The sequence below is a fragment of the Musa acuminata genome, chromosome BXJ1-5 (assembly GCF_036884655.1).
Source record: "Musa acuminata AAA Group cultivar baxijiao chromosome BXJ1-5, Cavendish_Baxijiao_AAA, whole genome shotgun sequence".
NCBI classification, from domain to species: Eukaryota; Viridiplantae; Streptophyta; class Magnoliopsida; order Zingiberales; family Musaceae; genus Musa; species Musa acuminata.
The window spans coordinates 48123689-48148643 of record NC_088331.1 but is presented as its reverse complement, the minus strand read 5'-3'; the positions used below and the strand labels follow the sequence as shown (position 1 = coordinate 48148643).

General features: G+C 36.2%; 1 protein-coding gene across 4 annotated transcripts; it reads left to right on the top strand.

Moving 5' to 3' along the window:
* The first annotated feature begins 347 nt into the window (after positions 1-347).
* Positions 348-24863, top strand: LOC135674845 (DNA-directed RNA polymerase III subunit 1-like). 4 transcript variants are annotated; one of them, XM_065185080.1, is made up of 28 exons: positions 348-619; positions 713-842; positions 2457-2606; positions 3269-3425; positions 5675-5856; positions 5975-6087; positions 6211-6310; positions 7481-7681; positions 7783-7931; positions 8018-8159; positions 8266-8406; positions 10859-11047; positions 11467-11659; positions 13244-13337; positions 14488-14722; positions 14970-15161; positions 15397-15495; positions 17093-17296; positions 17380-17655; positions 18390-18537; positions 19723-19874; positions 20591-20746; positions 20826-20942; positions 21073-21140; positions 22078-22282; positions 22380-22582; positions 24184-24340; positions 24508-24863. In XM_065185080.1, exons 1-27 carry the CDS (start codon positions 549-551, stop codon positions 24233-24235), a joined length of 4119 nt encoding a protein of 1372 aa, XP_065041152.1. In that variant the 5' UTR covers positions 348-548; the 3' UTR covers positions 24236-24340; positions 24508-24863. The 4 variants fall into 4 exon arrangements, with proteins under 4 accessions (XP_065041152.1, XP_065041154.1, XP_065041155.1 ...); XM_065185084.1 differs by lacking the exons at positions 348-619; positions 713-842; positions 3269-3425 and having other exon boundaries at positions 2484-2606; XM_065185082.1 differs by lacking the exons at positions 22078-22282; positions 22380-22582; positions 24184-24340; positions 24508-24863 and having other exon boundaries at positions 20815-20942; positions 21073-21104.
* Positions 24864-24955: the final 92 nt, after the last annotated feature.

The window sequence follows — 24955 nt, the reverse complement described above, 5'->3', positions numbered from 1 at the left end:
ATTTAAGCTCAACTAAATATGGTCTCACAACATCCGGCTATAAGGGGGCCTTAGTTTGCATTGTTTAAATCTAAATTTATTTATTTATTTATTTATTTATTTATTTTGATATAAAGTTAGTTTTTTTAGCTAAATACTATGAATTATTCCGTTTTCGATCCATTTTATTAGAAATTTCTTCGAATCATAATATTTGTAAATATATAAATATTATATTAAAAAATCTCTAATTAACTGTTTTGATGCTTAAACCAGATCGAATCAGGCCGTTCGCGCCCGACTCGACCCGACCCGACCCACATAAAACGAACCGCCTCCCATGGGACCACCAAGAACCCCTAACATCCCGCCCCGTTCGCCACCGAGCGCAGCTTCGCTCTCCCCACCCCCACCCGTTACAAGAAGACCCTAAAACCTTCATGAAACCCTAGGTTCTTGATCTCGGACCTATCTTCGTCCTGTTGCCCTCGTTTGGATTCCTCATCCGGTGCGTCCTGTGTCGAATAACCGCGGCGTGCCGCAATTCCTTCGGCCTCTCTCCCTGTGCGATGCCGCCGCGGGAGGAGAAGCTGCGGTGCACGAAAGAACCCTATATCGAGGACGTCGGTCCTCAAAGAATGTAATCTCGAAGCAAATCCTACCCATCGTTGCAAATTCTTGATCTTCTCCCCCAAGAAATCTCGGAGGTCTCAATGTTTTCTTGATGATGCAGAAAGAGTATTCGGTTTAGCACGTTCTCGGGCGAGGAGATAAAGAAACTAGCGGAGGTGCAGGTGTGGAACAATCGAATCTATGGGATTGATTTGAGACCCGTGGAGAATGGGTTGCTTGACCCTAAGATGGTACTCTCTTGCTTCTTGAATTCTTTTTATCCTCTGGAATCTGCATTTCATCTGGGTTTTCTTTTTCTTGGCTAAGGTTTAACACGTAGACTTTTGGTTTGTCCTTAATTTATTATGTCGCTGCACCAGAGGCACCTTCTGGTCATAATTGGGTTGAATGGAATTTGTTCTTTGTAGATCTATCATTTTTGTTCAATCAATAGACGTAATCACATACTTAGTTTTTGCATTAGGAATAACCTTTATATGGATATATGTGTGTCTATATATGTATGATCAGCATTAGCTAGCCAATTTGTCACAGAGGAAGGATAATCTATATGGTGGTGGAGCCATTGAACAGTACCCTATGTGTGACATCTAGAACAACAATTATTACAGAATTACAGAGCTGCTTCTGTGTCCATTTTACTTGGAATTAGGTATGTTTGTACGTGTGTCTTCCTTTGATGCTCAAGTTCATTGCAACCTCCTGTCGAAAATGACTGTAATTGACAACTATCTATCTCTTCTATTTCTCTTTTAGGTTTGGTTCTCCTACTCCATGAATTATTGAATAGGAATATTGCATTGTACACATTGCAACTTCGAGGCTGGATGTTAAGGCTATTTTCTGATGGAATTATCATTCTTTCAGAATTAGTCATTATACCTAATTGTTTTGTGTAGTGTTTCGAAGATGTTTTAGTTAAGGGTTGACTGTGAGCTGCACAAGTCTTCGACCAATGTGGGTTGAGGGAAGGTTAGATATATGTAGTCTTTTCTCACATTTAGGGAGGTTGTTCATATTGTATTAGTCATATCCATGTAGCAATACCACAACTCCATTTTGTTGCTGATTGTCGCACTTCTTCATTAAATTCTTAGAACTTTTCATATTGTTTTAAAGCTCATTTGGTTAAGAGTGAAGCAATATTTTTATTAATAAGAGGAATTGATGCATTGGCCTCCTGTGTCTACAGACATATATGGTGAAGGATACATATTGTCAAAGATTTTATGCCAATGCTAGCTTGGTGAAAAGTATGATGTTACTATAAATTGTGATATTTTCTGTGCCCTCTGACATGTATGATGGCTCGTTGCACTTAAGTCAATATCGGCTGGTAATGTTAACAAACATGCTATCCTTGCTTGCTAAATCTTTGATCCTTGGTTTAGGGCTTAAGTTGCAAGATTTGTTATCATTTGAAGGCTATCACTTGATTAATGATGCTGCTTTCTTGATAGTAAACCAATGCAACTTGGGATAAGTTGGTTTATTGTCTTCACAGGCTTAATCAATTCATCCTGATTTGACCTGCTTAACTAATTGTTTCTGGATTCAACCTAACATCAATTGGTGAAAAAAGGGTCTTTTGGTTTTGGCATTCATTCCCTTTTGGTTTGATATGTTTACAAGCTTAAAAAACTTAGCATTGACCTGCTTAACTAGTTGTTTTTGACTTCGACCTAACCTCAATTGGTGAAAAAAAGGGCCCTTTGGTCAATTGGTTGTGACATTCATGGCCATTTCACATCCATACCATTTTCTAGGATTATGCTTTATTCTTCAACATACTTAATTGTTAAATTGTTTTATCATCAGTATTACTGATTAAACCTAATCTTCAGGGTGCTGCTAACAAAGCCGGAGTTTGTGCTACATGCCATGGGAATTTCACTGAGTGTCCTGGACATTTTGGATATCTAAAGCTGACACTACCTGTTTTCAATGTTGGCTTTTTCAATTCTATTCTTAATGTCTTGAAGTGCATCTGCAAGGTACTTTCTTCCTTTAAGGCATGATCTATTACGATTTACAAGATTGTCTTTTATCACCATTTCTATTGCGGATTATAAACACATGCATTTACATCTGTAACCATATGTACTTTTTACACTTGAGCTAGATTTGTTTCAAGAAATAGAGGCTGCAATTCTATCATTTTAAGATCAAGCATGGATGCTCTATATTGAACATTGGGTCCATGATCTACAATGTTCATGGTGTTTGGAAACTAAAACTTATGCGATATATTGTGTGCTTATCAAACTGACACAAAATGAGTGGTGTACAAAGCGTTCATGCATGATGTATTGCTGCTGTTCTAAATATGCTTGATGAATACACACAAAATTTCAACTGGTTTTGATGCTTCCACACTGTCAACAAACCAAACACATTCTATGATGTTATAGCTGCTTCCTTTCCCTCCTGTTTGATGCATATATCGGGGTGTTTTAAAAAAAATAATTTTTCATTGCTGAGGCTTTCAAAAATGTTGTGGATCATGTTTAATGGAGTTGATATTCGATTCAGAGCCTTTAATATTAATTGATGGGATTGAATACTGCTCAATCCTTATGTTAGGATTATAGTTCAACCCTCTATGCGGTCATGAGCTTCTTTTTGATGGTAAACTTACTCCATTTATGCTATTTAGGCCTGTGCTAGGATACTTCTGTTGGAAAATGATCGGAGAATTTTTTTGAAGAAGATGAGAAATCCTAAAGCTGATATATTCATGAAAAATGCTCTTATGAAGAAAATCAGAGACAAGTGCAAAATTTCTATTTGTCCTTGGTGTGGAAGTAGAAACGGTCAGTAGCAATGTGTTGTTTTAAACTTTTTGAAGTCCGAAGTACTTGCTGATTACATATTATTTATTTTGGCAACAATGAGAAGCATATATGATTTCATGTTATTCATAATAATGTTTACTTGCATATATTCTCTTAAGTATTTTATATTTTTGCAATTTTTTGTTTTCATGTTTGCAGGTGGAAGGACTTGTTTTCTTGTTCGAGTTCTGTTCTGTTTGCTTCTTGTTGAACAATGGTTTTTTAATTATTCTATCCGTGCTAAGCTGACAAGATGTTGCTTTTCTTTCAAGTTTATCTCACTTAGAATGGACATTGTTATACTCAAGCCGTTCATTTGAATCAAATGCAAACAATAGTTTACCTGTTCATGTTGGATTTGCTTGCATCCCTAGTTCCAATGTTCCAATTAGTGTTGCAAACTATTGCTGTAAACTAAAGGATGTTGGTTATTGCCATCGTCATGGTTAAGGACTAAGTGTCGATGTATGTGCTACAAGTCTCTGCATCCAAGTAATGCATACATCTGCAAATTGGAGTATAAGAAAAGGTCTTTGTTTCTTAACCGTATCACAATTATCATGCCTTGGAACATACAGCAGTTACTGTTCTTGGTGGCATCATCTTTTTAGTTCACACCGAAGCATTCTAGTAATATGCTGGCATGGCATCTGCTTATGACATGGAGGCCAGCCTACATTTGTACAGGGTTCGTGTTGGCTGGCATGGTCTATTTCCAAACCACAATATTGAGATGCCCTTGGCAACACATAAAAACCTGTAGTGATATTCTGCCCACACAAGTTGATACCTTAAATCCATGGTCTGTTTAGAATCAAAAGCATTGCAATTATTGATGATTGACTGTTAATTCCTTTTATAAGGAACTTCGGCAGCAATTAGCCAATCTTAAGGAGTAGATCATTTACTAACTCTTCTCTGCCCAACTGCTAATCGAAACAAATGTGATCTCATCTCACGCTCAGATGGATCTTCTAAATGACCTTTTTTGTATATCCGTTTTATCTTTGTGTCCCTCTTGGTTGTCCCCCTTCCTGGAGTATAGGTTTCTGATGATTATGATGCTGAGCAGATATGGGGTAGTTAGCCTATCTGTTTTCAAGTCACCTATGCCTGCATCTTAAAGTGTGCCTCAAGTCACCATCCTTGGAGCTTTTGTCATGATCACTAATTTATATTTGCTCTCATTTCTTCATACTGTAGAAAGTTGTAAAAAATTCCTGTGTAATTGGCATAGAAGAAGGTGCCTTGTTGAATGGTATTTTGTACTTAATCCTAAACCTTACATGATCATGAACAAATGTATTTTGTACTTCATATATCTTCTGAAAGAAATATGTTGTGCATAGTTTTCCCGTTTTCATACTCGTCATCTAAGATGTAAATTATCTTTCTTCATGAAGTAGCTGCTTGCACTTTTGTCGGTCTTCTAGATATTCACACCCATTTATCTTTTGTAGATGCTTTTCAGGAGTATGTCATCTTTAAAATAATAAGACAACATGCAATATTTAGAAGAAAATTAAAACGTTAAACCATGGTTCATCTTACTGGTCCATACCGGTGTACTGATTGGCCATCGGTATGGTATATATCGAACTATACCGATGTACTGACACATAATATAGTGGGGCATATCGATAGATCAGTGTGCACCTCCCTGTACCGGTCCCCTATCGGATTGGTACATATTGCCTGGTACTGGCCCTTTGTTGGACTAGTATGTACCGCCCATACCGGGCGATAACACTACAGTGTGGTGAACCTTACTTAAAAGCCTCAACAGTTAATATCCATGCCTTACACCATGGTTCTGTTAAATGCGTAATTAATAACTCTAAACAGCCTTCTGTGTAAGTTTTAAATTGTGACTGATCAGTTCTGATTGGCATCATTACAAAATTCTTTAGAATCGAGAGGAACCTCCCTATAAGTTACTTGATGCCCATGTATATTCATGTATTTATATTTAACAGTATATGGATATTAGATAAAAAGCTGTTTACCTTTGATACATCCATATGAAGTTTAATGATGGGTAATTGCAAATAATTGAAGTGCCATCTTCCTTGTTGGCAGAAAGTTCTCTAATGCTTGCTTATACTTTTTTACATTTGGCTGATAGTAAAAGATATGCATGATTTATGCAAGTAATGAAGATCAACAATCCATTTGGTGTAGTTAAGTCCTGCTTTAGCTGCTTTTAACTTAATTTCTTATCAATGCAGGTGTGGTAAAAAAAGCAAGATCATCATTCGCCATTGCTCATGACTTTTCAAGAAGTGTTGATGAAAGCATAGAAGTAGTCCGTGCTGCATTATCTCACATTAAAGCTAAATCATCCTTTCAAATTGTGCACGTTTTAAGTCCAGTTACTGTTCTTTCTCTTTTTAAAAGAATGGTCGATGAGGTAAATGCTTCCTTTAATGATTGAACTTTGAATGTTAAACTATAGAAGAAAATAATAATTTGTTGTTCTTGCCTTTTCTTTTGTTTGTCGATAACTTCCCCCCGTTCTTGAGCTGCAGGACTGTGAATTGCTTAATCTTTATGATAGACCCGATAAATTAATCGTGACAACTATTGCAGTGCCACCCGTGGCTGTCCGCCCTTCTGTTTTTGTTGATTTTGGAAAATCAAGGTATGTCTATGGCTTTTTGTTCTTTCTTTCTACAATGCATCTTAGTCACTGATCTGTTGATTTTTCATCATGCTGTTCCTTTGTTGTCTTGCAGTAACTATATCTAATTTTTGTTCATTTCAGCAATGAGGATAGTATCACTACCATATTGAAAAATATAATCAACACCAATTCTATTCTTCGAGAGGATCTTGAAGGTGCTGCTCCTCCATTCAAGTGTTTGGTAAGAGTTGTCACTCTTTAACTTCTGTTTTGGTCCTCCTTTGGAATAAATTAGTCAGCTGAAACAAATACTTGAAAGTTAAGTTGATAGGTTTGGCTTTCTTTCCATTACGAATCTATCAAAGGTTGGTTAAGTGCAGGGGCTTATTTTATATCATATGAGGGTCAAAGTTCCAAGTGAAAGTTGTCATTGTAGGTATCCTTGGTTTATTCACCAGAGATTAGCTTCACATTTGTTTATTTTGAAATATTATAGCATGGATAGGCCAATTCAAATTAATAACAGGAAGAGAACTCTCTTTACTTTGTTTAGGTCCTTAGGACAAAATTTTTTAATTCTAGCATATGAAGCAATCTTGAGAACTTCATTTTTGCAATAAGTTAATTCACATAGCTAAAGGTTTATAAATAGTATGGCTCCTATGATAAGAAGTTACATTTCTCAGGACCCTTTTTGATCTTGTTTGCATCCACTATCGGCAAAGGGTAAAAGCTAGCTACATATGATCTCTTAGCAAGTTGTCAATATAACTTAGGATCCATGACCTTGAACAGAATCTTGCAAGTCCTAGACACTTTGATTTTAGTGCTTCATTTGAGTCGAAGCAGGGTGGTCTTGGCAGAAGAGCCTTGGCATGAGCTATGGATAGATGCCTTTGTTTTACTATTTTCAGTTATTTTTCTGATTGTTGGGATATAGCAAATCCTTCGATGAAAACACTCGTTTGCTTGTTGATCTCTATCATTATATTATACTCCGTTCTCAATAGACAATTAATATTGCAGTGATGTTTTTGTTGCATATTTGCTAGAAAATTTCATGCTGTCAATGCATTAGAAAATTATTTGTATGTGTTTTCTACCATTTGTGATGAATGCAAATAAATGATTTGGCACATGCTTGATTGTCGTTGAATCACATGAGGCATTCAATGTGTATTCAATGTTCAATAAATTGATCTTGGATTTAGCAAGCTTGATTTATCCTTATTGGGCAGATTTTCTATATTCTTTCAAATAATATATAGTAATATGCTTTAATTTGCATCCTTCATCTCACGAAATTTGTTTTCTGCATAGATAAATTCCATAACATCCTTTTTCCAATGGTTGAGTGTTCCAAATCAATTATGGGCACTTGGCTGAATTTTTTTTCTGCTTTTTCTTTCAGGACTGCTGGGCTCACCTTCAAATTCAAGTCGTTGAATATATAAATAGTGAAGCTCCTTCAGTTCCTGATTCAAAACATCGAGGACTTATTCAGAGGCTCAAAGGGAAGCAGGGACGCTTTCGTGGTAACTTGTCAGGAAAACGTGTTGAATTCACTGGAAGGACTGTGATTTCTCCTGACCCGAATTTGAAAATTACAGAGGTCAACCAATTTAAAACATGTAACAAAAAAAATAAAAAAATATTTTCTATATTTATCCTCCTCACGTATCTCAATAAAATTTTCTCTTGGCTGCTTCATAGGTTGCCATTCCTGTGCTTATGGCTAAGAAACTAACTTATCCAGAAAGAGTTTCTGCCTATAACATAGAAAAGTTAAGGCAGCGTATATGCAATGGACCTGACAAATACCCAGGGGCAAACTTCATTTTATTAGGTGATGGCACGAAGCAGTAAGTAGTTAGTTATTGTAGATTCCATGATTTGCAGTGACATAATAATATTTGCAACAGTTTAAGTGCGGAAAATTGTTGTGTAGGCATTTAAGGTATGTGGACAAGAAGACTGCTGCTAGTGAACTAAAATATGGTTATATAGTAGAAAGGCATTTAGAAGATGGAGATGTTGTTCTTTTTAACAGACAACCAAGCCTGCATAGGATGTCAATTATGTGTCACAGGGTTTGTATGTTTATCAGCAATTAATCTTCATCAGTATAGTGGCTATGATAGTCACTTGGAAGGTAGTTTCAGTAATATCTCTTCACTTTTCTTTCTGTTCATGCAGGCAAGGATAATGCCTTGGAGAACATTGAGATTTAATGAATCTGTTTGCAACCCTTACAATGCTGATTTTGATGGTGATGAGATGAATTTACATGTTCCTCAAACAGAAGAAGCTCGTACTGAAGCTCTTATGCTCATGGGGGTATATTCTTTCATCCAGTCTGTTATTGTTAGATAACAAGTTGAAATCTGGAGTACCTAAGTTCACATCATTTCCTTTAGAATGTAGGTGTTTTTGTGAGTTTATCCAATGAGATGTTTTGGCAGTCACTGCCTTTTATATGCTTATGGTATTGTGAGCTATGTATTAGCGGCACAATATCTGATATTGGTAAACCCCATATCACAATCAAGCTAGTAGTAATGCAAATTACGATTCTGGCTCATGCAACTTGTCTTTATAGAAGATCTAGCTGGTGCACACCAAGATTTAATGAGTTCCAGACCGGCTTATTGAGTCCAGCTTGTTCTTTAGTCTTTAGTCTGGGTTCAATATAAAGACATCTCATGGTTGCAAAACTGAATATGTTGGTGATATTGGAACGGAGTGAGGCCAATAGCGATATTTTCTTGTTTAGGGCCTTAAGATGATAACATATTCATGAGCATGCCTTGCATCTTTTGAGTGCTGAGTTCATGTCACATCTCTGTGCATGGGCGGTAGGAATGTTGTGTTAGTGTGACATGCAAGATGAGATGCATGTGCAAAATGGAGGTTAATGACCATTGTTCATTTTCCTAGGCCTGTGACATGCAAAATGAGATGCATGAGCAAAATGGAGGTTAATGACTATTTAATTGTTCATTTTCTCATGAACTTTGGGGTTCTGTTTGTGTTCTGCCAGGGTCTTGTTCATTCTAAACTATTTCTTATTTGTAGAATCAGATTTTTCCATAACCCTGGGTTAATCTTGTAAGTTGAGGTTGTAGCATTCCTGTTTGTTGCTTTCATGCACTTGTTGCAGTGATGGTGTGCTACTGTGGCAACAAAGGACAAATTTATTTAGTATTTTAAGTTTGTCAAAAGTGACATCAGATGATTATTTCCATCGCCGCTACTTTTTTCTAATATCATGGCCTCAAATCTTGGGTACTGAATTTGTACTAGGTTTGGATTGGTATGGGTTCGGTTCATAACTGGTATATCGATGCATGGTATACCAGCATGTGCCATGGTGTGTGGGGAGCAGGAGGTGTACCGGGTCAGCAGCGGAGGGTGGCACGAGCAATAAGTGGGCTGGCTAGCGGTCGTGGGTGGTGGGAGAGATAGTTAGGGAAAACAAATGTAATGACTTGGATCAGACCGCCTGAAGAGGGGCAGTTAGCATCCTGGTTCACGTGCAGACTACTAAATGCCATGCAGTACGCACTGGTCTAGGTGAAATTAGGAATATTGACTAATATAATTGTATCTATAGTCTAAAAATATGACAAAAAGTAAGTATATACTGCCTTGTTCATGCAATGGTTATTGATGGATGTGTAACTGCTATGGTTTGCCATTGATTGGGCAGTCAAGGAAGCACCCAATATCAATCATTGCCTTCAATGTATAATACTAAGCAATATTTGGTTTGTTTTTGCCAAGCATGTATTGGGAGTGCTTTGGTGGGTCTGGTACTACGAGAGATCTTGCCACCGTGGATTTATTGAATGCCTATCTATGTCGGGGAAATTTTTTCTTGTGCTAGGGGTGTCCAAGATCCATGGGCATAATGCACTTATGCATTGTGTCCTTAAGTTTCCTACCACAGTAAAATGGTGGCTCAATCAAGGAATCCTTCATCAATATTTGTAACTGACTTTTTCAATCCTTTCAGCCTTGGTTTCATAGGATCAAGCAAGAAAAATTGAGAGAATTATCTGATTTGAGGCCGAAAGGTGTAGTTGATGGACAATAGAAGAATATTCTTATAATATCCTTGTTGGTCCCAAGGATGATCAACGGTTCAAGGACACAAGGTGACCTTGCTTTTTTGTTTATTGATAATCTGTCAGCCACTTCCTTTCATAGAACTCCCATGGGAAGTCGAATCCCCCCTGCCTCCTTGAAAGTGAAATGTCCTGAACCACTAGAGGATAGGGGCATATCTTCCATCATCATACCATAATGGAACTGAAACTGCAGGAACTTGCAGGTTACACACAGGTCATGTATGGTTCTAGAATCGCTTCTTTTAAAGGCCCAATGAATTTGATTTGATCTTCTAAATGCTGGAAGAAATGCACAAAATAATGACAACTGCTTTAAATTTGGGATGATATTTACAAGAAATTTGTGAAATTACAAAAGGTGAGAACTAATACCATCCCAAAACTTGAACTATATTGTTGTGTTGTCTATGTTTTCCAATATTCTTAATAGTTTCTTGCATATTGGGTTGTTTTCACTTATTTTGTTTCTGTTTTTATTTATCTCTTAAAACCACATTTCGAAAGAAAATAGCTTAATATGCAATTTGCAGTTTCCATATTAAATTTTTTCCTTATATGTTGTGACATTTAAATTTAATTTAATGTAGCTTTTATCTATAGGAGTAACACTTGTGATTATATATTTATATTGTTAAAGCTTATGTACTTCTGTTTCACAGGTCCAGAATAATTTGTGCACTCCAAAGAATGGAGAAATATTAGTTGCTTCCACTCAAGACTTCCTGACGTCATCCTTTCTGATTACAAGAAAAGACACATTCTATGATCGAGCTGCATTCTCTCTTATGTGCTCCTATATGGGTGATTCCATGGATCCCATTGATTTGCCTTCACCAGCCATTATCAAGGCAAGGTTCCTTTTGCTCTTCATTCTAAATTATATGTCATACAATGTGATTAACTAGTGATATCTCTTTTAATATTGAAGTTTGTATTTGTTTGAATGCATGGACTTTGATGGCCAAAAGTTTTTTGCCTTTGAAATTTGTTAAAAATTATCTATGAGTTGTTTTAGGCATTAGTTTCATTAAGTCGTATTTAGAGGTTGCCCCTTTGCAACCTTGGAGACTGGGAGACCAGGGCTCAAGTTACGAAAATAACCTCATTATATTTAGAGTTAGACTGCATACATTGATCCTTCCTAGACTCGTGCACTGGGTACTACCTTAGTTTCATTAAGTTATTCTCCCAGCTGTATTTAGTTTGTCGCATTAATTTGCCAATATAATGGTGCCTAATTACATATTCTTTAATATGTTCTTTGCAGCCTATTGAGCTCTGGACTGGGAAGCAGCTATTTAGTGTTCTTATACGCCCTAATGCACGTACAAAGGTGTTCTTAAATCTTATGGTCAAAGAGAAAATATATACAAAATCTGAGACTATGTGTCCCAGTGATGGATACGTATATTTCCGTAACAGCGAGCTTATATGCGGGCAACTTGGGAAGGTTACACTAGGTAACCTTTCATCAAATCATCTTGACTAACTATGAACTTTTTTCTTTGATTTCTGATTCTGATATTTTATCAATTCATATAACTTTCATGTTTTCTGAGTAACCAATATTCTGCTTTCTTGTATCTCTTGAAGCACATTACATTTGATGATATCAAAGGTTGTTCTAGTCTTTTAACTTTTTAAGGATGCATACTGTAGTTCATTGACGGAGACACAGAGAGAGAGAGAGAGAGAGAGATAATTCGGAAACCCCCTGCAAGCACCCCAACAAAAAAGGGAAAAAATCCTTGTTCCCTTACAAAACAAAAAAAAACCTGCCTGACCTTCCCCCACAGGAAAAGAAAGAAAAAAAAAATGTCAGCTGGCCACTTATGTGCAGATAATGGTCAATGGGATGTAGTTGTTACTGTTATGTCAAAGCAAACTGCGGGTTTGATAACTATAGGGCTTTTTTTTTTCACATGGATTTTGATGTATACACCAAGGATTAAAATTCCAATCTGGTGCTGATACCAATCAGCTACTGGATTGGTACAATTTTGGTGGGATTGGCATACTAACACCCAGTAAGGTTTGGTACCACCCAGACCAAGAGAAAGGGGGAGAGACCTGAGGAGAGGGGGAAGGAGGAGAATGGGGGAGGAGTAGGTGGAAGAAGAGGAGGCAGTGATTTAGGAGAAGTGGAGTGGGAGGAAGAGGAGGCAGAGGAGACATGAGGCGATGGAGGATGGTGCGATTCGGCTGCTGGGTGACAGTGGTTAGGTTGCAGGGAGGAGGAAGAGGCAAAGAAGGGGAGAGAGATAAAGATAAGAGATACAGATAGAAATAAAGGGTGAGAGAGAGACAGAGGAGCTGGCGGAGAAGAAAAGTAAAGGAAACAACAAAAAAAGAAAAATAACGATAAAGAATAAAAAAAGAATGGTAGGTGTATCTGGTGATAGGCTTATTGCCCGGTACTCTCGGTTTTAACTATCAAACTGGATGGCAAGTCTGGTTCAATAGAGTTACTGACGATACTTCCTGTGCCTGATCGGACCGGGCAATTTGGAGTATTGGGTGACAGAATCATTGCCCAGTACCCTGGTTTTTGACTGTTAAACCTGGGTGGTAAGTCTGGTTTGATAGGTTTCGGCTGTAGCCCCTGTTCCTGACCAGACCAGGCTAGATCGCCCAGTCTTCATTCTATTTTCTGGTGGAATTTCAACACCGTTAATTAACTGATGTGATGTTTTCTTATTTTTAAATTACAGGGACATTCTGCATGGCATGTAGAAAAGGGGGTATCGGGTGGGATGTTGGTATTTCCACTTTTCACATACTAGTTTTGTATGTTGGTTCTTGTGACCATTGTATGTCGAGATCTTTTTAGACTTGCATGCTGTTAGCAGCAGCTTTTGATTTGTGAGCTTCCTGTGTTCGAAAAAATAGTCAACGTTACTGCTTTAGAAAATGTCATCACTTAACTTTGTCAAGTATGATTGTTATCATTTGACTGTGCACGTTCAGATGATACATGTTACTTGAAATATAAAAGAGGGATTGCTTGACCTTTTAGATCATGTGTAACATGTTATTTGTTGAAGGTAATGGTAACAAGGACGGGCTGTTCTCTGTTCTCTTAAGAGACTATAATTCTCATGCTGCTGCGAGTTGTATGAATCGTTTGGCAAAATTGAGGTATCTTTCTTTTATGTCATTTTATTCATATTTGTTCACCCTTTTTATTGTAGTACATTCACTTCAAATAATGCCTTATAGTCCATAAAATATTGTTTGGTTTTTGCTGCTTGATGTGGATGTGGTTACAACTTACAACACAATCTTAATATTGATTTTATTGAATACTGTTTACATGTGTGTAACCATGAACTTTTTGTGCATAAGAAAGTGAGGAAGGGGAAAATGGGCTGATAAAAGTGAACAACTAGTCTAATTTTAATTCATGTCAATGCCTCTGATTTCACACAATATTATTACATTTTTGGCTTAAATCTTGGTTGTGGATGCTTATGTGCCTATATATATATATATATATATATATATATATATATATATATATATACCGTTTCGGGCGGTATGTATTGGTCCGAGCATGGACCGAAATGCAGACCACCACGTTTCAGGCAATCCGAATTAAAATAATAAAATAATAAAAAATGATGGACCCTAGCCCATTTCAGCATTAAAAAAAAAGAAAAAACAAAGCAGATTAAGGCTCTTCTCGCATAAGACGTCATGACGCTGCCTCTTCGTTGTTGCGATGTTATAGCGGCACTGCCTCTTTGTCACTGTGATGCTGTTGCTTACCTTCAACGTTGTCGTTGCTGCTGCTGCCGCTGCTTCCTAGGTATCGCTGCACTTCTTTTCCTCCTTTTCTTTCTTCTTTCTTTCTCCTTCTTCCTCCTCTATTCCTCCACCGGACCTTCCTCTTCAACCTCTTTCTATTCCTCGTCGAAACATTGGTATGCACCAGTATGGGTCACTACAAATATCCATTGTATCAACTATGAAATCTTGATCTAAATCATGGCACTGTAAATGTTTAAATTTCAATGAGCGCCATTTGAGAATGATAACCTACATTCATAAGAGCAAAACCTGATCTAAACAGTAAATATATTTTATTGTGAACAAAACCTGAGATCAGTAAACCTGATCTCATCTCCTGGTCCTTGAAATTCATTTTTCCATGATTATTATTATTCTCTTTGTGACTTGATTTTGTTAAAAAAATATAGCAAACACAATATGTGCTAGAAAGCTTTATCATCTAGTATCATCCATAATGATCACCTACTTATATGGTACTACTGCTTTGCATCTACAGTGCCAGGTGGATAGGAAACCATGGATTTTCAATCGGTATTGATGATGTCCAGCCAGGAGAACATCTTAATCAGCAAAAGAAGAAGAAAATTGATGAAGGATATAGAGAATGCCATGAACTTATTTCCTTATACGGCAAAGGGAAACTTACATTGCAGCCTGGTTGCAATGCCGCTCAGACCTTGGAACTTAAGATAACTGGTGTATTAAACCAAATTAGAGCTATTGCTGGAAATGTGAGGACACTGTTATTTTTATTTTGCACTTTTTTAACTTATCTGGAGTCTCTGTTTCCAGAGATTTAGCATTATACATTAACCATAAGCTCATATTTGTGTTCGTTCCAATGAAGTCTTTTCTGTGGATCAGGAAGGGATAAAAATATGGTTTCTTTAGTTTCATACTTTTATTTGAAATTTTATTACTGAACTTCCATTGTTTTTTGTTTTTCAGTAAGTTTTTTCTTTATTTCTTCTATTTCAGGTTTGTATGAATGAACTCCATTGGAGAAATAGCCCTTTGATTATGTCACAATGTGGTTCTAAGGGTTCTCCCATCAATATCAGCCAGATGGTTTCATGTGTTGGTCAGCAGTCAGTTGGTGGTCGTCGTGCTCCTAATGGATTTATAGATCGAACTCTTCCACACTTCCCTATAAATTCGAAAACTCCAGCTGTAAGTTTGATGATGTATAAATAATATTTTTGTTCTTTGAGATGTGTGTCCGAATTAGTTGTATTCTTGGCATCAAGGTTCTATCACATTTTCTGTTATGACTTCTTTGCACTTGATTGATCATAGTAAATGCATATGCTGCTCCTATTATGACAATATGATTTATACATATGAGATTTTTAGGCTTAAGCATTGTACACCACAAACTTGTATGATGTTATTTTGTGGCATGCAGGCTAAAGGTTTTGTTGCTAATTCATTTTACACTGGTTTGACGGCCACCGAGTTCTTCTTCCATACAATGGGTGGACGAGAAGGTCTTGTCGACACAGCAGTATGGATAACTGTCCAATAGCTTTTTACTTACCAATTTTCAAAGTTCATTCGACGTTTTAATTTTGTTCTTGTCTTTGCTATCTCATATATGCTTACATAATTTCTTACTTATCTAGTGTGACTAATATTGGATCTTCTGATGTATCTCTTGTACAAATTTTAGAAATGATGATGGGCGAACATAGATATATTACTTGGAATAGGTTGAAAACCAGACCTATGTATGAAAAGGCAACCTGTGATACTCTTCATGTGTGCACAGTTCTCTTGTTTGTTTTCTCTGCACTCAGGTTTATTTGAAGTTCAAAACAGGGAAGACAGTAGGGAGGGGGCAGCTATGTGTGGATATGGTCTCATGTTTTTCTTTCTTTGGATGGACAATCTGATAGGAAATATTGTAGTATAAAGTTGTATCATTTGTCTTCATATTGGAATATGTTCATCTAACATATGTACAAGTAGGCATATGAATGCACAAGCAAGCCTTAGTGCCTCAACTGTTTAGGATCAGTTACATAGATATTTTCTTGCCACCGAACTCTTTTTGGGCAATATCACTTGTAAAACTAAGAGTAGTCAACCCAATATACCATTATCTAAGGTCTCCCGCTCTCTCTCCTTACATCACTAATCCTGATCAACTTACATTTGGACATGTCCATGCAAGTAAACTGTTTCCAACCTATTTCTCTGTTGTTTTTATACACAAATCCTTAAAACAAACATGAACATGGTATGTTTTTATAGATTTCATTCTTAAGTTATTGATCTCTAAGGTGCTAGTTGGACAGAACATTGAGTGGATGTGATACTCACCTGACTCTCCAATTTTTCAGTTCTAATTATTTCAATGGCATGCATTGCTTGTGCCATAAATTTGTCCTAATGGCCTGCTTATTTCTTCTGTCCAAGTTTCTCCAAAATTTTCGGCTCTAAGTTTCTCTCACTCATGTGGTGGTTGTATGAGACTATAGATCACATGACACCTATTACATGGACACAATTTACACTTGGTGATTTTCATTTAGCTCCTTGTAAACTTTATTTATTTTACTTTTTCCACATTCACCTGAACATTTCATGTGTTTTCTGTGATTATTTGTAGTTCTGTAGTTCCTACATAATTGAGCCCTAGGCTCTTAGTTATGTATAGGACTCTTGGTTGCTTTTTTTGTTTCCAAACACTTGTCGTAGGAGTTTCATGTGTGGATCCTCTGAAAACTAAAATGTCTGTATCTGATTCTCTTATTGGTGTTCATGCAACACAAACTTGATGCATACATATGATTTGGAGTGTTTGAATCATATAATGTCCATAACTTTTCTGTTTAAGGGTATTCAAGGGTAATGAACTTCAACCTTGTTTTGCTCCTTCGTCATGCTTGTTTTTCCTCTCAAGAGGGCAATGAACTAGATAAATTTTGACAAAATTCACTGCTCAAGTAATGAGAAAAGGGAAATTTCATTTTTTTTAATATTAGCTTCTGAGTTGTGCGGTTTTAATTCTTAGCATACTTTTTCACTTTATGATATGCTGTAATATATGTGCCAAATTTCTTCAGTTATCAAATTTATGCTTATTTGCTGCATAGTAGGTAAAAACTGCAGAAACTGGATACATGTCTCGCAGATTGATGAAAGGTTTGGAAGATCTCTCCATTTATTATGATGAGACAGTGCGCAATGCTAGTGGAGGTATAGTGCAGTTTCTTTATGGAGATGATGGCATGGATCCAGCAAAGATGGAAGGAAAGGATGGCATTCCCTTAAATATGGATCAGTTATTTATGAAAGTTATGGTTAGTATAGTTCAAATGCAACTATTGAAAAAGTTCTGAAAGATTTACATCTCCAGAAAATGCTCATCTCTTCCAAATCACAGGCTACCTGTCCTCCTAGAGAACATGACATGTTATCTCCAACGGAAGCTTTACGAATTATGGATGACAGACTGGCAAAATATGATATGTCCCCCGAGGGTGGTTGCTCTGCTGCCTTCAAGAAATTGCTCTCTGATTTCGTTCATAAGCGTGTATCTGCATTGGCAAACATGAGGAAATCACTTAAACTTGATGAAACTGATATGGGGAGAAAGGATTCCACTGTGTTGGAAAATGTTGCTGCTAAGATATCTGGAATTAGTTCTAAACAACTGGAGGTTTGTCTTGGCATTCTGTGTTGAATTACATTTATATCATTTGCAGATGTGGAAGTCTAAACATTAGTTCATTTGATTTCATGTCAAATTGGTATTGAAGAATGGAGTTCTTTCGAGAAAGAAAAACAAATTTTTAACAGTGATAAGTGATAACATATAGTATAAGTGACCAAATCATTCAAGCATCAAACTTCTATGTTTCTTGCCCTTGGTTTAACTTGGTTTTTACATTTTAGTTGTCTATATTCATCCTGCTACCCTGTCATCAACATTGCAATTTGTGTGCAATGCTATATAATGTGATAGAGTTTCTTGTTCCATGTACAAGCTCCCTTTACAACTATGGTCTCTGACAACTATTACTCTATCATCCTAAAAGAACAAGCCCAAGATATTGTCTTGTCCTAACATCTGAACTTGTCTAGCTACAGTGTAAAACAAAGTCCTTAGACAAACTAATATATTAATTGAGAACAATAATAAATATTGAGATGTGTCCACTGCTTATAAATATTCGAACAATAGTAAATATTTCTGATATTTGTGATCCTTGGTTATAGGCATATAATAAATCTGAATTAATGTCCATGAGTTGCTTGTATGCTTATGATGTTTGTCGAAATGAGATCTTGGTTTAGGAGAAGCTATAGTTCGAATATAGTATTGTCAGAGAAATTTCTTAGATATGATCATTTGAAAAACTCTTCATATTTAAATTTTAAATTTTATTGCAGGTTTTCTTAGAGACATGTATATCACGCTATCACTCCAAAAAAGTTGAAGCTGGAGCAGCCATTGGTGCAATCGGAGCTCAAAGCATAGGAGAACCAGGGACACAGATGACGTTGAAAACATTTCACTTTGCTGGAGTTGCTAGCATGAGTATCCTTTATTTGATATTATGTTACTTGAAACCAGTGTCTGCCGTACCGAAGCGTACCGGTCGTACCGGGCGGTATGTACCGGTCCGCTAGGTACTCGGTACACGGACCGCCCTGTACCGCTACAGTACTACAGTACTATACTGTAGCAGTGCTACCGCCCGGTACACCGGTACCGTACCGTACCGAGCCCGGGTCGAAACTCCGGTACGGTACGGCGGACCTTGCTTGAAACATCTATTTGTAAGTTATCTATTAGTCTTGGTCAAAATGTTTGTGTATGTGGTTGTTTCCTCCATGGATTTAACCTAAATCTCAAGCCCATTTCCTTTCTCTCGCATTCATTCATGTCTAATTCTTTTAAGTTACATGTGATTTCACAAACTAGAGAATTTGTCATCTCTGATAGTAGTTGAGGATTTCTAATTGATAAAGTTAAATAATTGTTCCATCAAACAGGTTTATTTTTCCAAAAAGGAAAAAAAAAACTGAAAGCTTTGTTATTCAAATTTGTGTTTATTTATATGTAGTCTAATACTTGTTCCATCAAACAGGTTTTTTTTTCCAAAAAAAAAACTGAAAGATTTGTTATCCAAACTTTTGTGTATATATATGTATATATTATAAGCATATGAATATTGACAGGGATAAACACAATTCATATTTCATATTTATCTCCTGTATGGACTTGTTTAATTCCTAGTGATGGCTCATGTTTTGTGTGCATGGTCTTTCTTCATTACATCAAATTTGGAGCTTGAGGTCATATTTATTAAAATTGGTCTACTTTTGTGGTTCAAAATGATAATGAAAGCCCTTCTGTCGCATTGCTATAGGCTTCTTAACACAAAAGTTCTATAAATATTTTATGCTGTCTCACTTTGGCATATTACTGTATGGAAGCCTTGATAACATTGCTTTTCTGATCATGTTTGTAACTTAAAACTCTGATTTTCATCTCAGATACATAAACAAATAACATTTCCAGTACTTACCATAGCTTGTATATGATCACTCACCTTTTAGTTCCTAATTAACACCTTATGTGACTCCACAGGATTGTGTTTGTGGGTGTCATTCTTTTAGTTTGACTCTGATATTTTCTTGATATATTCTTTTTACTTTAATTACTGAAATATTGTGAATGCCCTTTCGCATTGTAAGTTTTTTCTTAACCAACCATTAGATGTCACACTCGGTGTTCCTCGTATCAAGGAAATAATAAACGCCTCCAAAAATATAAGCACACCAATTGTTACTGCTACACTTCTTAATGGTCGTGATGTTTTATCTGCTCGTGTGGTGAAAAGCTGTATTGAGAAGACCGTCTTAGGGGAGGTATGCCTTTTTAATGCATTGGAGGTGGTGTCTTATTGGCTAACCTTTATCTGTAACAATGAGATCAATGTTAGTTATTTTCCAGTGTCAGGCATGCCTTATGAACTGTATGTGCAAATTGCCATCTATTTAAGTCATTGTCCATTGTTTGCTTTTGTTTGTCATGTTATCTGATGATTTATTATCCTCAAGCATAGTTTCAATGCCGAAAAGCTTCGATAACATCAGGTTCTCCACACTTTGTGGTTCGGTGAATTGTGTATGGTTAAAGGAAAATATAAGATAACAGAGATTTGAGGCTTTAAGAAATTAATGTAATGGTGGAATAGAATAATTGGGGAAGAGAGAAGGGGAAGATAAGAAATAAATTTATTTCTTAGACTCACTCAAAGCTTTCTACACTCACTTAGGGGAAAATTTATTCGTTTTGCTATTTACAATCCCTTTCCCCTTTTTATAGCCTCCCCAACTAGAAGAAAAGAAAATACAAAAGAAGAAACAAAATACAATTAATATATAACATTAACATAAATCAATTATTTATTCTTTTTTTCTTGAGAAGGGTAAAATTTCAGATTTGTGTAAGCATTTGATTAATAGACTTTCATTTATGTATAATCTTGAATCATGCTGAATCACGTGTATAGACAGAATCTTCAGTCAAGTTGTTATTTACAATCAGAATAAAATTTTGATTTGCTCCATTCTTTGTGCAGGTTGCTAAAGCATTGAAGATTGTGTTGAAATCTAGTCGACCATACATAGTTGTCAAACTTGACATGGATCTAATTGAGGCCTTACATATGAGGGTCTCTGCTGAGTCTGTGTGTCACTCAATCCTAAACCATCCAAAAATAAAATTGAAATCTGAGGTAAATGTCGTACTTGGAACTTCCTTTTTTGTTGCTTATCTTTTCCAGTGTCATTCTCCAGTGGGTAGCTTTCTTTCAGCATATAAATAACATAGGCAGCGACAAGTTGAAGATCTACCCCCCAGAAGCTGATAGAAGAAAGCTTCAGTTTGAAATGCACTCTCTAAAAGCGATGCTTCCAAAGGTTATTGTGAAGGTGAATTGCATAAGCTGTATTGGTATCATTAAGAATTCCTTTTAGACTGACTATATTTCACAATAAAAATCTGTGGACCGAACAATTTTTCATCAAAGTAAGGAAATAGTATCATGTTTCTAAATATTAGGGTATTCCGACTGTTGAGCGTGCTGTCATCAACGAAACAAATGGAGTATACAACCTACTGGTTGAAGGGTTAGTATGTTAAGTTATTCTGTTGTTTTGTAAATGCACATTTATAGCAATGCTATTACTCATACTTTCAATGGATATGCTGATTAAACTTTGATGCATTTTAGAAATCAAATTGCCATGTCTTATGATCTTATAATTGTTAGTATTTCCTTCAACAAAGGATATGGGCATTTGATATCTTAGAATAGTGAACACCAGTTTAGTGTCTTTTTTTAACTAGATTAGTAGATAGAGTTGCATGTACGGATTGCAAATCATACTAGGTGAAGCTTGATGAGTCAAAATAGATTGGTGATTTTAAATATTTGTTTTAGAACATAGAAAAGAGAAATGACAGTAAGTAATTTTACGAGAGTCCGAGGGACCATAAAGACAATAATGTAAAACTTCTCAAAGGTAGGATGGAGAAGGAAGAAGTTTGGAACTTGGACATAAACAGTAGTAATATACAATGGATTCTGATAACCACTAAAATTAGGAATGTGACAAAGGAGAACCTAGAGAATCTAAAGGTAAATATGTATTTTCAAAAGAGAGCTAATGGTGGTGCGAGGAAGTTAAAAAAGAAACAACCGTTAGATGAGTATGCTTTAAAGATTGCAAAAATATATAAATTTAAGCAGAATTTTGATAGATATGTATAAGTTAATAAAGAGGGATCAAACACACATGATAAAATACAAGGGCTTATGATGATTTTTATAGTTAAATATTTATTAAGAATAAGATTTTTTTTTTTTTGCAACCTTATAAAAGATTAGAGATTTAGGTCACATAGTTAAATGTTGTCGTCATCCTCTGCCTGATGGTTAGCAGCCCAGAGTTTTGATGCTAGTCCTTGCTCTGTCCACTGGCTAGATTTTTGCCTGATACTCTTGCATTGCTCTTTTAGCAACAGAGAGAATTAGCTGACTTTTCTGGACTTCTTTGAATGTAGTACAAACCTTTTAGCTGTCATGGGTACTCCAGGAATTGATGCAAGTAAAACAAGAAGTAACCATGTCATTGAAGTTCAGCGGACACTTGGAATTGAAGCTGCAAGGCAATGCATCATTAATGAAATACAATATACCATGCGTGGCCATGGAATGAGTATAGATACTCGCCATATGATGCTTCTGGCAGATCTAATGACCTATAAGGTAAGGCATTAGATGCATCTACTTTCTGGCTGCAGCCCGGCAATTAAGGATTTCTTTAATGTTTAAATGTGTAATCTTTTGTGATTGTTTGTAACAGGGAGAAGTGCTTGGGATTACAAGATTTGGCATTTCAAAAATGAAAGAAAGTGTTCTGATGCTAGCATCTTTTGAGAAAACTGCAGAGCACTTGTTTAATGCTTCGTATGGTGGAAGGGACGATCAAATAGAGGGTGTTAGCGAATGTATTATAATGGGCATCCCCATGCAACTTGGAACTGGAATACTGAAAGTTAGACAAAGGTACATATATAAATCAACATGATAGCAAATATGGTCTTTTAATTTAATTTATTTCATGCTCATTAGCAGCGTTTTGGTCTTAAATCTTAACTGCAAGTTTTTGTTGAAATGTCCTTTTCTGGATAAGATAAATTTATCTGTTAAAATTATGTATTTATTAACAAGAGACCATGTATAAATGTTTTGCAATTAGATAATAATGGTGTATCATGACACGAGTCCATGGGTGATTAAAAAAATAAAAACACACGCAGACAAACCAAGGTAGAGGTTTGTCTGATGATTTTTGATATTTTTAAGGAAACATTATAAGGGCCAAGAGTGTAAAAAATGATGTGCCAACAATGGGGGTGCTTTCCCCTGTTGTTTGAGATCCTACGGAAGGATGAATTTCACCATGTTGGGAAGGTTATTATTTAATCGGCCCCGAAGCAAGTGGTTCCCTATACGAGGGGAAGCTACTCTGGCCAACCAAGGTGGTGGATCCCCTCATTTCACCAGTTTTCACTACTAAAAAGAAAAGGCCCAGAAGTGCAATGCTCTCCTATAGGAGGATAAGCTCCTCCATTGTTTACCAGTGTTTACTATATTAGGGACAACACAGACTCCCAACCCATAGCAAAGCAATGGCATGGACTCCCAACACCCATAAACAAGTAAGCATTAGTAAACCAGTTTGATTAAGCAGGTCTCCTTAATGGATTCTCTCTATAAGAATTATAGGGGTTTTGTGTTAATTTTGTTTTTCTTGGTTCAAACTACATATTCAATTTAATTATCTTGATTTTAAGAATTATGAATAATATTCTTATCTATTTTGTATTTGAATAAAGTTTGATGTGCAATTGTCATTGTAATTTTATTTCATATATATGGCATGAGTTCGAGGCCTTAAGGGCATTTATATGATTAAATTTGTGCTATGAAAGTAATCTCATCACCCACATAATCCTACCATAAGAAGACTAGAAATATCAGAATAGGTTCCTAATAGGTAAACAACTTATTTAATATATGGTTAACTATATTAGCATAGATATTGAATAGATTCAAAAAGTGAGGGAACCAATTGAAAATTCATTTAAAATTAGTCTTTCTTGCCCTTTTCGAAATTGGAGCCAACTAATGTTATCAGGCTTGTAATCTATGGTCAACTGGTCTGATGCTTGTAATCTTTCATATGAACTGATGCGCCTCAACCTGGTGAAAGATTTTCTTGTATATTTGTAACAAATAAACTAAAGATACGAGGCTTCAAATTCTTTCTACGAAAACTAAAGTACAAAGGGTTCACACCATATGTAGGTGGTATATGATCAGAACATGGCATAAATCTAGCATGCCAATGTTGTCAAAAATGAATGTCTATCCACTGTGATTAGGTTCGGTAATAAACTACCAAAAGAATTTTGCTAGCGAACCAAATTGCCAATATCGTTATTTTTTATCTACTGGACTTTAATATGAGTAGGTATTGGTTCTGTATGCAAGCATTATGGAAAAAAATTCATTTAGTGCCCTTAGTTCTGATAAGAATACCTTATGAAATACCTTATGCAGAAGATAAACACATTGCCTAATGATGAACTCTTTTCCATCAGGGTGGAGAAGCTTCCTGAATTGAAGTATGCACCTGATCCAATTATAAGTTGAGAGATTTAACAAAAGCTTTTGCAGCATCAACATGTATTTTTCCGTCAATGCTCACCTGAAGATTAGTGCTTCTCTGATCTACTGGAGGAGTCTGAACTAAAGAAAGTAAGCAAATTCACTTCTTGGAACGGTTCATTCTTTCTGCTCTGACATCACCCATGCTGGAGTAAAATATCTATGCTTGTACTCCATGTATCATACAATTTTTGTATCATATCCCGAACTGCAATTATTTTTTATAACTCAGATCTAGAATCATCGAATCGATACAGGCTGCTTTGTGAATGCACGTCTGCCTGCTGGAGGATATAGAAGCCAGAAATTGGTGCAAATAACAGCATCATCACGAATGGTGATGGCTACCAGAAGCTGCTGCTGTCAACTGTTTGAATCAGCTATATAGATATACATTGAGATTTTTCATTAATCCTTTTTTTTTTGTGTTTTGGGGTGCGTTGGTTGATCATACAAGAATCTAAACAGGTCATGTTTCTTTCAAGTTGGAACTGGGTTGATTTTGGTTAAACCATCTCTGTTTGGAGCAACCAAATTAATATTCTATGAAGGTCTCTAACAACTCTATATCTGTACTGAATTGCTATTGAAAAATCAAGGTGACCTGTTTTCAGCTGTGACTAATAGAAAGTTGGTTGTGCCATGAGCTCGGGAGGGTCAAAGGCAATTTTGACGAATTCTATTGAAGTGAAAGAGTGGGAATGG

Excerpts from the sequence above, each read along its gene's own strand:
- LOC135674845 (XM_065185080.1), top strand. The coding sequence starts at position 549 with ATGCCGCCGCGGGAGGAGAAGCTGCGGTGCACGAAAGAACCCTATATC. Across the intron at positions 6,311-7,480 it reads CTCCTCCATTCAAGTGTTTG|GACTGCTGGGCTCACCTTCA; the intron begins GTAAGAGTTGTC and ends TTTTTCTTTCAG. Across the intron at positions 17,656-18,389 it reads TTAGTTCTAAACAACTGGAG|GTTTTCTTAGAGACATGTAT; the intron begins GTTTGTCTTGGC and ends ATTTTATTGCAG.